This window comes from Octopus sinensis, linkage group LG8, assembly GCF_006345805.1.
Source record: "Octopus sinensis linkage group LG8, ASM634580v1, whole genome shotgun sequence".
Taxonomy (NCBI): Eukaryota; Metazoa; Mollusca; class Cephalopoda; order Octopoda; family Octopodidae; genus Octopus; species Octopus sinensis.
Window position 1 is genome coordinate 101,303,502 of NC_043004.1, and position 13,939 is coordinate 101,317,440.

Genomic DNA, 13,939 nt, shown 5'->3' on the forward strand with positions numbered 1-13,939 from the left:
ACTGAGGTCAACTTTGCCTTTTATTCTTTCAGGGTCAATAAAATAAAATACAAGTTGGTTACTGGGGTCAATGTAATTGGCTAACCCCTTCCCCAGTTGTTGACCTTTTGCCACAATTTGAAACAATTATTATCATTTAGGGTGGTGACCTGGCAGAATCACCAGAGCATTGGATAAAATGCCTCATGGTAGTTGTTGAATTAGTTATGGTTCTTAATGTTCTGTGTTCATATCCCACCAAGGTCAGCTTTGCTTCCATACTTTCAGGGTTGCTAAAACAAGGCACCAGTCATGTCCTTGAGGTCAATTACTTTGGCTAACTCCCTCCCCTAAAAGTTTGAGGCCTTCTGCTTATGGTAAAAACAATTATTATTATTATTAAGGTAGTGAGCTGGTAGGATTGTTAGCATACCTGGCAAAATGTTCAGCAGTATTTCATCTGTCTTTACATCCTGAGTTCAAATTCTGCCTAGGTCAGCTTTACCTTTCATCCCTTCAGGATAGATAAAATAAATATCATTTCAGCACTGGGGTTGATGTAATATGGCTTACTCACTTCCCTAAAATTGCTGGCCTTGTGCCAAAATTTGAAACCATTATTATTTTCATCATCATTATTATTATTAGTGTAGTAGTTGTTGTTGTTGTTGTTGTTGTAGTAGTAGTCGTAGTCATTATCGTCATCTTTAAAGAATTGGTGTTATTTTTAATCTTTCATGTAAAACCTTTTACCAAAAGTGTCTCTCAAATGAGAGCAGAGTTAAGTTTTCTAGATAGTCTGAGAAATCAATATCTACATTATCCTAAGATTGCCATGATGAAAGTGGTTGAGTGCACTAAATGTGGAGTTAAGATATCGGTATCTCTGTCAGACATGTTTTATCTCACTGGCTGACAAAGACAAATCTCAGAAGTATGTTTTTGCTTACCTGTAATGAAATAATGGAGACTTGGTACGAGAAACTTTATATAAACATGTGTCCAGGTCCTCTTAAGATGGAACCTACAATAAACTGGTGTTGTTATCTTGTCTCTAAAAAAGGCAGGAAGCTGGCAGAATCATTAGCATGCCGGACAAAACACTTAGTGGTATTTCACCTGCCGTTACGTTCTGAGTTCAAATTCCGCCAAGGTAGACTTTGCCTTTCATCCTTTCGGGGCTGATTAAATAAGTACCAGTTACGCACTGGGGTCGATATAATCAACTTAATCTGTTTGTCTGTCCTTGTTTGTCCTCTCTGTGTTTAGCCCCTTGTGGGTAGTAAAGAAATAGGTATTTCACCTGTTGCTACGTTCTGGGTTCAAATTTTGCCGTGGTCGACTTATCCTTTCATCCTTTCAGGGTCGATTAAATAAGTATCAGTCACGCACTGGCGGTGGATGTAATTGACCTAATTCTTCTCTCCCCCCCTCCCCAAATTTCAGGCCTTATGCCTATAGTAGAAAGAAGGGATTATTTTGCCTCTGAAAAATGCTTATCTCTCCAAATATAGAATAGGTTCTGGAGTCTCGTACTTGTTACAGAGGCTGCCTATCCAAGGTAGTTAACACCCAATTGTATCTATGTTAAAAACTTTGCTCAGGTTAGCATACTCTTAATACTCAGATCAAATCTATACTCCATCAATACTTCAGACATTCCACAACTCTAGCTCTGCAGTGATTGAATCACCACAGGAAATAAATAAAAGTTCAAACCACTTATGTAGGATTTTAGTGTATGTATGTATATATACTGTTGTGTCATTTTCTTTTTGTGCCTTATAATTTAACACACTCACCAGTAAAAAAGAAAATGACTCTCCCCAAACACAACAGAATATGCTTCAACACATGAACTCACATAAAGAATCTTGCAAACCAAATCCAAAAACGAAATATATGTATATATATATATATATATATATATATATATATATCATCATCATCGTTTAGCATCCGCTTTCCATGCTAGCATGGGTTATATATACTCTTTTTACTCTTTTACTCTTTTACTTGTTTCAGTCATTTGACTGCGGCCATGCTGGAGCACCGCCTTTAGTTGAGCAAATCAACCCCGGGACTTATTCTTTGTAAGCCCAGTACTTATTCTATCAGTCTCTTTTGCCGAACCGCTAAGTGACGGGGACGTAAACACACCAGCATCGGTTGTCAAGCAATGCTAGGGGGACAAACACAGACACACAAACATATACACACACACTTATATATATATACATATATACGACAGGCTTCTTTCAGTTTCCGTCTACCAAATCCACTCACAAGGCATTGGTCGGCCCGGGGCTATAGCAGAAGATACTTGCCCAAGATGCCACGCAGTGGGACTGAACCCGGAACCATGTGGTTGGTTAGCAAGCTCCTTACCGCACAGCCACTCCTGCGCCTATATATATATATATATATATATATATTGTATGAATGAAATCATGTCCACTTTGCCAGCCATGCTTGCATAGGTTGGACATAATTTACTGAAGCAGATTTTTCTGTGGCTGGAGACCCTCCCTGTCACCAACCCTTACCTGATTCCAAGCAGAGTAATATTTCCCCATAGCCAGACATGCTTTGCTCAATATTGGAAATGAATGGCCTTCATTTATACAGTTCACATGATACCGAGACAAAGAGGCACAAACATACACATGATCCCCTACCTCTTTCCCATATCTATATAACGGGCTTCTTTCACACTCCACCTTCCAAATCCACTTGCAAGGTTTTGGTTATCCCAGGGCTATAGTAGAAGACACTTGCCCAAGGTGTCCTGCAGTGGGACTGAACCTGAAACCATGCAATTGGAAGGAAACTTTATTCTACAGCCACAGCCATACCTATCAATTTTCATAAAGATATGCTAGCCATTAATAGTTAATCTTCACATTGGTATATCATCATCATTTCACATCTGCTTTCCATGCTGGCATGGGTTGGACATATATATATATATATATATATATATATATATATATATATATCATTTAACATCCACCTTCTATGCTGGCATGGGTTGGACTGCTGAGATATATATATATATATCATCATCATCATCGTTTAACGTCCGTTTTCCGCGCTAGCATGGGTTGGATGGTTCGACCGGGGTCTGGGAAGCCAGGGGCTGCACCAGGCCCAGTCTGATCTGGCAGTGTTTCTACAGCTGGATGCCCTTCCTAACGCCAACCACTCCGCGAGTATAGTGGGTGCTTTTTACGTGCCACCTGCACAGGTGCCAGGGGGGTCTGGCATCGGCCACGATCTGTTGGTGCTTTTAACGTGCCACCGGCACGGAAGCCAGCCAAAGCGGTGCTGGCATCGGCCACGTTCGGATGGTGCTTTTTATGTGCCACCGGCACAGAAGCCAGTATATATATATATATATATATACAAGACTATTAGTGATAGTCTTCATACACATGCTAACAGATGGTGGTAGTAATCTTCATAATGATAACACTAGCCAACGTCTTTTATTCCTTGACCTATCAACATCTCGGTGAAACTTTATATAGTGTATAGAGAAACAATCTAACTTAAGTTATTAAAAAAAAAATATTCAGACAAAATCTTTTGTATCAGTTGGTCAATTTATCATGTATAAATATATTTCTACAGTTCATTGATCATGACACCTGTCATTTCCAGGCCATTTCTTTGAATGTGTAAATTCTGCTTATTCTTACCAGAGTCCTCTCTCTCTCTCTCTCTCTCTCTCTCTCTCTCTCTCTCTCTCTCTCTCTCTCTCTCTCTCTCTCTCTCTCTCTCTCTCTCTCTCTCTCTCTCTCTCTCTTCTCTCTCTCTCTCTCTCTCTCTCTCTCTCTCTCTCTCTCTCTCTCTCTCTCTCTCTCTCTCTTCCTCTTTCGCAGAATTCGTACGTCACACATACATTACCTAATGATATACGCATCTGAACAAATACAATTGGAGACAGAAATGACAATCTGAGGCAGAATGTTATTACTATCACACTAACCTGGTCAAATGAGCAACTTTGTTTCAATTTCCCAGTAGAAACTTAATACGACTGTCTTTGAAATTATGTTTATTTACATGTATGCGTGTGTGTGTGTATGTATATATATATATATATATATATATATATATCTGTGTGTGTGTGTGTGTGTGTGGAGGCGCAATGGCCCAGTGGTTAGGGCAGCGGACTCGCGGACGTAGGATCACGGTTTTGATTCCCAGACCGGGCGTTGTAAGTGTTTATTGAGCAAAAACACCTAAAAGCTCCACAAGGCTCCAGCAGGGGGTGGTGATCCCTGCTGTACTCTTTCACCACTCTTTCTCCCACTCTTTCTTCTGTTGGCCTGCTCGCTTAGCCACTGGGGTGGCGTCATTCGAAGGCTAAAACAATGCGAACGCATTGTGACCAGCGATGTGTAACTACATCTGATGGTCTGGTCGGTCACGTGATGGTGATGATATATATATTTATATATATATGCAGTGAAGGTGCATGGCTCAGTGGTTAGAATGTCGAGCTTACAATCATGAGGTTGTGAGTTCGATTCCCGGACCAGGCTGCATGGTATATTCTTGAGTAAGACTATTTATTTCACGTTGCTCCAGTTCACTCATCTGTAGAAATGGGTTGCGATATCAGTGGTGCCAAGCTATATCGGCCTTTGCCTTTCCCTTCAATAACATCAGTGGTGTGAAGAAGGGAGGCTGGTATGCATGGGCGACTGCTGGTCTTCCATACAAAAAACAACCTTAGGTTGTACATTCGCCGGTGAGGCAACTTTCCACCCAGAATTTTGTCCTGGAAGGGAACCTCTTAGGTGCACCCATAGTCATTCATGACCGACAGTCGAGAGCATGTATATATATATATATATATATATTATTAACTACATATACTTAATGTATAAGCTTTGTGTATTTTCTGGTTATTGCAATGGCATGGTAGAGTATATACACCCTTGATAGTATGTAGTCAATATTTTTTTTATATTAAAACTGCTTTTATTTCACACACACACACACACACACACTGATAGATTAATATTAATTTGCAAAATATTTTTTTTTTTAATCCAACACTAGAATTCAAACTAGCCATATTTAATCTTGCTGGCAAGATATGTTTGGTACAAGGAGCAGGGTTAGCATTAAATCAAACAAGGTCATACGTGTTTTTAGTATCCCTCTACATGATCAGTGCACTCATACTGGAGTGGCCCAGTGCCTCAGTCTCCACACGTATGAGCCACACAAATGCTGTTGTGGAGCAGCAGTCCATGAATCCACCCTGCATCCATTATTCTGTAGCCTTATTGTAGGTCGATTCCCCCAACATATCACTCTGAATGACATAATTAGAAGGGCTCTCAGCACAGCTGGCTTCCTATCTCGACTGTAGATCTTTACTGTAGGATTGGTAAGTGCCCCAAAGGAGTAACCCACTGCCCATTCAAGGGAGGCAGATCCCTGGTCTTAGATGCAACACTTTCAATGCAACCTTGCTGCATTGGCTGCAAATCTGGGTATCACCACCCATAATGCAGAAGAGAGGAGAGTAAATAAAATGCAGGAGCCTGACCAGTCATTACCTGTTCGTGCTAATAATTGTCGAGGTCGCAGATATTCTCAGACCCTGCACAACCAGTTTCCCCTGCAAAATCTTGACAACTGTAACCCATCTGGGATTTGAACCCTGCAAGTTGGAGTGACTGCTGCAGCGAGTATCATTTTCAGCAGCAATACAATTGCTGTCATGATGACAGGGCATGGCTGAGTACACCATTTGTTCTGGAGTGTGTAACCCATTGCCCCCTCCTCCACCATCTTCTGCTGCTTAATCCACCCCCCCTTATTTCTATTCTTTTTCTGTTTTTTTTTTATTCTCGAAATGTTATGATCCAAAGTTGTAACAGTTTGCATAAAGTATAAAATATATCTTGCACCATAAATAATACAGATATTAAAGGGTTTATATATGTGTATACACACATATATATGCACAGACATGGGTGTGTGATTAGTAGTTTATTTCCCAACCACATGGTTCCAGGTTCAGTTTCACTGCATGACTCCCTAGGCAAGTGACTTCTTCTATAACCCCAGGCTGACTAAATCCTTGTGACTAGATGTGGTAGACAGAAACTGGAAGAAGCATATCATATATATATATATATATATGCATATATGTTTTTGTGTTTGTCCCTCACCACCCTTGAGAACTGATGTTGATGTGTTTATGTCCCCTGTAACTTAGCAGTTTGGTAAAAGAAACCAAAAGAATAAATACCAAGCTTGGGAAAAAACTAAGTACTGGAATCGATTCATTCAACTAAAAAACCTTTCGCGGAAGTGCTCCAGTATGGTCATAGTCTAATGACTAAAACGAGTAAAGTATAAAAGGTATATATATATACACACATACACACACACATAAGAAAAAGAAAACAGATAAATTGAGATACAGACATCAATATATTGGAACATATTTAATTCCAAATAAAAACACTCTTAACACCTACAATTGTTTCCATGCCCAATTAATTTAATTTGAGAAATTGAATTAAAGGGAACTTGGATACTGACGTTCCTTTAACAGGATTTTATACCCTTGATTTAATTATATATATATATATATATACAGAGAGAGAGAGAGAGAGAGAGAGAGAAGGACTGGTAGGAAGGTAGGTAGGTAGATAGCTAATATATAGATAGATTATATTTAGATAGATATTATATATATTTGCATGCACACTTTTACATTATTCTAGGTTGTAAAATTGGAAAAGAGATATTTTCATATAATTGAATTGCTTTATTTATATTCAGTAGGATAAAACAAACTTCTAGGTCTGAAGGTCACCTTTGAGTGTTTTCACCAACACTTTGAAGGTATAATTTACCTATTTAAAATTAAGGTCTGAAATAGTGATTGTATCCAAATATTCCTCCAAAAACCTTATAGAATTTAGTATCAATGTCATAACAAATTAAATACTATATCATTATCCTTGCTTTTCAAGAAACCTGTGTGAAAATCTTTTTGCATGATTTTATTATTTGATAGAGTATTTGAATTCTCTCCTTTCTCCCACACCGAAAGACCTACAAAATGATTTGCTTAAAAACCTTCCCTTCCTATTTATTGCATGTCCTCTGATTTTGAAATAATCTATGAAGATGGATTATATTGAATGGATATTGAATTGTGAATTCCTTTATGCTATCTTGTTTTGTTGTGCTTTTTCTTTTCTTTATTGATTTTTCTTAAAAAATCGTTTCTTTTTTATCTTACACAATGTGTCTTTTGTTGTTAGAATTTTTAATTAAGATAAGTAATTTTCTGATTGTAATCATTATTGTAATAATATTTTGTAGATCAAAACATTCTTTTGAAATGCTGACAACACTTAATAATATCATTACCGTTTACTTTGTCATCAGTTTTATCCTCATCATCTTCACAACTCCACAGACTCATAGACAGCATCACCTGCAATAGGATAGCCAGGCTTCTTTGTACTTAATGTCTATTCACCACCTAGTTACATTTAAAGGGTCATTAGTTGTTGCTGTATATGAAACTAGAAAGATCTCAGTTAAATTTGCTTTTGACTGATATGTGTCTTGCAAAGTATTATCATCATCATCATCATCATCGTTTAGCGTCCGTTTTCCATGCTGGCATGGGTTGGACGGTGCAACTGGGGTCTGGGAAGCCAGAAGGCTGCACCAGGCCCAGTCTGATCTGGCAATGTTTCTACGGCTGGATGCCCTTCCTAACGCCAACCACTCCATGAGTGTAGTGAGTGCTTTTTACATGCCACCTGCACAGGTGCCAGACAAGTCTGGCAAACGGCCACGGTCGGATGGTGCTTTTTACGTGCTACCGACACGGAGGCCAGGCGTGGCTGGCAACGGCCACGATCGGATTGTAATAATAATAATAATAATGAAATTATTGTATACAGTGCTCAGGTGCACCACAACTTGTCAAAAATGCATATAAAACATATGTAGTAATGTACAAACTTATTCCCTTCTGTCTTCAAGTCTTGGAGGCCTTGTAATGAATCAAGGGCATTTCTTTGACCCCTAAATAAAAGATGAAAAAGAAATGGCATTTGAACCTTCTTTTTCTTCATTGTTGTTCGATAATTATTAATACCACTTTCGCTATTAACTTCATCATCGTCTCTATTTATTTGATTAGGTAGTAGATTCTTAAGGGTTACTAATGCCAGAGCTTTTCTTTCCAAACTTTTTCAACTGGTTTAATATCATCACCTGGCCCTTGGCTACCTTTAGTAGAACACTAGGCCAGGTTTCCACATTTGTTCGTAACTTACTCCTTTCCTCTCACCAGTCTTAAAAGCCCTGAGAAAAAAATAAAGGGTTATGGTCACTGCCCTTTCTCCTCTAAATCATGTCAAAATTGATTCACCTGGAAAGCATGCATTAAACCTGATGATAACGATGATGATAACTAGGAAAACCAGGAAAAATATACCTATTTTCGTTTATTTATTATTTTTTTCAAATGTTTTAGTCTTTTCGTCATTGATTTGAAAGAGTGAAAAAAATCATAATCATAAAAGAAGGGATCATCATCATCACTCGTTATACCTTAATTTATATTGCTTGGGGATGAGAGAAGACGGGCTTCATCCAGTTTACAATGAATTTCAACTTTAGACATGGTTATCGAAAAGTTTGGATGATTATTTCCTCAGTTACTGTGACTTGTGTCAGAAAAATCTCCTACAACTTTTTTTTATTTTTATTCATTTCTTTATAATCAATCCACCAATTTTAGAAGGAGAAATTATTATTATTGTAGTAGGAAACCAGTTCTATCTTTTCAGAATATTACAAGAATGCTTGCAAATGGTTGAATTAACAGGTATTTCCAACCCACGTCAATATAGAAAGAAAAGCATAATGTTAATATCAGTTGCTGCCTTTTCATCTCTATAGGGTCAAATTGTGCATCATACTGTGATATCTGTCCAAATCACTTTCAGTTGTCTTGCTAAACTTAACTGCTGCAGTTTAGTGAAGAGGAGAGAGAGAGAGAGTGAGTGCAGGACTTGTCACACAGAAAGTCTATCATTATAAATAGACAGATTGAACCATTAGCAATGTTTGTCAGAGATGACATGACATCAATCTATCAATTCTTGAGACAGCTCACAAAATGTGAATCAATTTAGTTTGCTATAGACACTACATGCACTTCTTATCATTGTAATAACACTGATACTTCTTGTTATTGTGTGGCTGCAGTTGTATTTCAGTAGAGCCATGTTACAATAGCTCAATGAAAATTTCACAATGGCCTAGAGGTCCTTTAAGTTATATTACATTAACCATATCTCTATCTAGTTTAGTCTGACACAAACACAGTAATAATAGCTTGTAATAGCTTACTATCATTTTCACTTCTCTGTTAACTTTTTACACAAGATTCTCAGGAATTGTTACAAGATTCTCCAAAATGCTTTTATTTTTCATTTTGTTTATCTTGAATCTGATTTTACTCTAACCTCCAATATTCTAAGCTATTAATTAATCATAGCAAATTACTGTCCATAACCAGTTCTTGTCCTGGAAAGCATTGAAATTAACTTTTTTTTCCCCCTCTTATCTATTTCTGGTTAATTGGCCAGTAAATTATAAACATATAATAGCTGATCAGTTGATGAACCAGAGAATGACTATTACTAGCACTATTATGTATGGTTTATTTTTACCTTTATATGTTTGTATCTATGTTTGTATATGATTCGGACTGGTACAAAATTGCTACATTAATCAAATTAGATGGAGCAGAAAGTATTTATTGTATTTCTATTAATTGTAGTACAGCTCTTCAGTTCTAAACTCAGGTTGAATACATATGACTGGAGATGCTGTTTATCTGTTAGAATAAAATATATTAGAGTCTGAAACATTTACTGAATAAAGTTCTCATTTCTCGTTCCTTCTCCAAATCATTAGAATTCTCTTCTTCTCATGACACATAAAATAATTCCATTTTACATAAAGTTTAATCAATTTTTTATTGATCTGTATAGTCTAACATTTCGTTTCACAAGTTGAGGTAAGAACGGAGGAGTTTTATCTAAACTTTTGCAAACAGTGGAGTTGAGTGACCCCATTCTAAGTCTACGGTCCCCAAAGGCACAGCCTATCATTTACAGACACATCGTGGAGTAAACAGAGATTTTGTACTTGTATTATTGAAGACTTCTTCAAAACAGCCCCTTAAGAATTCTGCATAGTATTATGGTTACCGCTAATAATTTCTCAGAATTTAACTTTAAAATATCATCTAAATTTCTGTATACTGTAACACATTAACTTTTATTTTTTTGGTTTCTGCTTATTAGATCTTAATTAAACAGCTTCTAAATATGAAAACATTACATCTTAAATTATTTCCAAATACTTTTATGTGTATTTTTAGTTATGTTAGGAAATTAATTTATTAATAATTAGTTTCAGTGTTTGTTTTGGTTTTTTTTTTTTTGGTAATCTATTAAATTTGTAAATTAATCATGTTTTATCATCTGATTTGCGTGTTTCATTTCCAATTATCACATCTCTCTTCTTTGTTTTCTAGACTCTGCCCCAACTTTTCCAAAATTTCAGGTGGCTAAAGTCGGTGATACAGTAGAGCTAATGTGCTCAAAAGAAGAGTTTGGTATGTTACATAAGGAAATTTTTCCAATACTTTCTAATAATGTACATTATTTCATGATACCCCTTTTTTCCCCCCGCTTTTAATACTTAGATCCAAAGCTACTGCTTACTGACTGGAGAATGAACAATTAAGACCCTATCTGTCAGTCTCTCAGTTAATCTAACTGAATTGGTAGGCAATAAAACAACAAAATTTCATGAGTGGTTTACTAGATAGCATTGCTTTGCTCAAAGCTTTAGCATTCAGATTATTCTATCAAATGTATCATCGTTTAACATCCGCTTTCCATGCTAGCATGGGTTGGACGATTTGACTGAGGACTGGCAAACCAGATGGCTGCACCAGGCTCCAATCTGATCTGGCAGAATTTCTACAGCTGAATGCCCTTCCTAACGCCAACCACTCTGAGAGTGTAGTGGGTGCTTTTACGTGCTACCGGCATGAGGGCCAGTCAGGCGGTACTGGCAACGGCCTCGCTCAAATGGTGTTTTTTACATGCCACCTGCACAGGAACCAGTCCAGTGGCCCTGGCAATGACCTCGCTCGAATGCTTTTTTCATGTGTCACCAGCACAAGTTCCAGTAAGGTGACACAGGTAACGATCACACTCGAATGGTGCTTTTTACATGCCACCAGCACGGAAGCCGGTTAGCCACTCTGATGTTTATTTATTCATATAGTTTTGAATTAATCAGGCATTGCCTCATACTTTTGAGATTTCCGTGATGTAATTGTTTATTTTTTAAAATGACATTGTAGGGTAGGTGTGAGAGGCTGCATCTGGTCAGTTTGAATATAAAACAGTTACAAAATTGGGGCTGGATATCATCATCATTTAGCGTCCGCTTTCCATGCTAGCATGGGTTGGACGGTTCAACTGGGGTCTGTGAAGCCAGAAGGCTGCATCAGGCCTAGTCTGATCTGGCAGTGTTTCTACAGCTGGATGCCCTTCCTAATGCCAACCACTCCGTGAGTGTAGTGGGTGCTTTTTACGTGCCACCGGCACGGGGGCCAGGCGAGGCTGGCATCCTCTATGTTCTGAAGAATAGGCAAAGGTTCTCTCTCTCAAAGTCAAAAACGTTGATCACACGTTGATTGATTGATACTGTTGAAATAAAACCAGACAGTTATTTTTGTAAAATTGAGGGATTGGTAATTTTAATTTAGAATCTTGTTGCCGGTGGAAATATTCCAAAGATAAATTTCATAAACTGTCCCTGGTGACAATTCATTAATTGTTATTGTTTGTTTTCTTCCTTAGGTGACTCTGCTATACAGCTCCTAGCAAGAATCAAATGGTCTAAAGTTGATGGAAAAATACCGAAAAGAGCCATAAATGAAAGAAATAAACTCATTATACATAAAGCATCTTTGAGAGATGCTGGCATTTACTGCTGTACTATCACACTTGGAACAAAGTCTTTCCAGTCCAAAATTACACTCAATATCACATGTAAGTTTATCATTCACTCATTTACAATGCTGGGGAATTCTATTCTAAATCAATGGTTATCCCACCATTTGTATCCTTCATGTTACACACAGTCATTTCAGTTCTATTATTCCATAGAAGTTATATGTGTATTCTTGCCCAAGCTGCAATAACAACAACAACAACGATACCAGGAATAATATTATTAAAATTAGTCAAGGTGTATCACTTGATTTATGACGATTTCTACCATTTTGATGTATCCACACATTTGTCTACGAGAAGTATTTTTGATCGGTTCAATTGTTGGTACTTATTTCATCAACCTTGGTGGAATGAAAAACAAAATCGTTCCAAGTAGAATTTTAATTAAATCCTGACAATGTACCAAAACAGATTTACAATTAGAACAACCTGCTTATTTTTGACACAGGTAGAAGAGAACTATGCTCAGCAACATAAGTTCCTCCAAATTTAATTTCTGGTTATCCATACATGGTAGGTTTGCTATACACCATATTACTTGCTCATGCCCAGTCTTTCGTCATCTCATCTATCAGTAACCCGAGATCTTAACTTCATTGTTTCTATACTGTAACTACACTACACAAACAAAACATCACATTTTCCCCTCAGTATTCACAATCTGTTTGGATCAAATGTCTATATTAATACAGTCTCCTCTCCTAGGATTGAATTAAATAGAATGCTCCGAGCTTTAAACTAGTTACAGTAATCTCAAAACGCTTCAAGTCTTTAAGGTGACAGTAATATAGATAATTTGTATTTGGGGTGGTATATGTACTGAATGTTCACCGATAATGTTAGATAATATTGATGCTCATGGTAGTTTCTGGGTATACATCTATGCAGCATTAAAATTAAAATAGAGCATTAGTTTTAAATCACTAATGATGGTATTAAAGAAAGTGTAATGGAAGAGGTATCTAACATCAATGGTTGAGGAAATAAATGTCTAAACTATAGATTATGATGATGCATTGGGAATTAAAGATTATGAAGTGAAATCCATCTACAGCCATTGTTAATTATTTCTGTTTAAATTTATGTGGTCATTGTGAGTAACAGATTGAGATTAAACTCGTCACAGCGATCATGATACGTTATACAAAGGCTGTGTTTTTTTTTTTCAATCATCCCTGCTGAGGAAATGACAGACACTACTTTTATGTAATGTTTGGGAGGCATTTTAAATGTTTTAGGCCATGCTGTCTATTTTTATTCTATTCCTGTTGGATAGTCACTGCTTCAGTGTTCATTAGAGATGCGAGTTGTCTCCCTTGCATAATCTAAGGGAAATAACTTATTCTTTTCCACCAATATCTTTTCTTTTCCAGCGTCATCACATAGACCCCCACATATACCCGAAACTACCACCGTTCCATCAACCACAACAACTACCACCACTAGAAGACCAATTCCTGTACATACTACAAAAAAGCATCCAGAACCGTCCACTGTAAGTTCCACGACAACAACAAGAAGAACAACCACTACAACTCGATCAACAACAACAACAACCCCAAGACCAAAGACCACCAGCCGCAAGTACGATATCAGAACGAAAAGCTTCACGACCCAATCTACGACACCATACAGAGTAATTTCTACAACATATCGAGCCAAAAAGTGCCCAGAGAAAACTGTTGATGGAATATGGTGGCCTACTGTGCATTCTGGGGTTGTGAGTGAACGACCTTGCCCAGGGGTTAAAGTCGGTGAGCTATTACTCTTACTATACTCTCTCTTTTACTTGTTTCAGTTCATTTGACTGCGGCCATGCTGGAGCACCGCCTTTAGTCGAGCAAATCGAC

At 37.4% G+C, this 13,939-nt stretch overlaps 1 protein-coding gene across 5 annotated transcripts in view; it reads left to right on the top strand.

The window, feature by feature from the left end:
• LOC115214916 (adhesion G protein-coupled receptor L2) overlaps window positions 1–13,939 on the top strand; it is a 331,915-nt gene that overhangs the window by 252,117 nt on the left and 65,859 nt on the right. For all 5 annotated transcript variants that reach the window (XM_029783980.2, XM_029783982.2, XM_029783979.2 and 2 more), the window contains 3 exons: window positions 10,592–10,672; window positions 11,934–12,125; window positions 13,463–13,843. In XM_029783980.2, coding sequence (XP_029639840.1) covers window positions 10,592–10,672; window positions 11,934–12,125; window positions 13,463–13,843 — 654 coding nt within the window. The remainder of the gene's footprint in view (window positions 1–10,591; window positions 10,673–11,933; window positions 12,126–13,462; window positions 13,844–13,939) is intronic.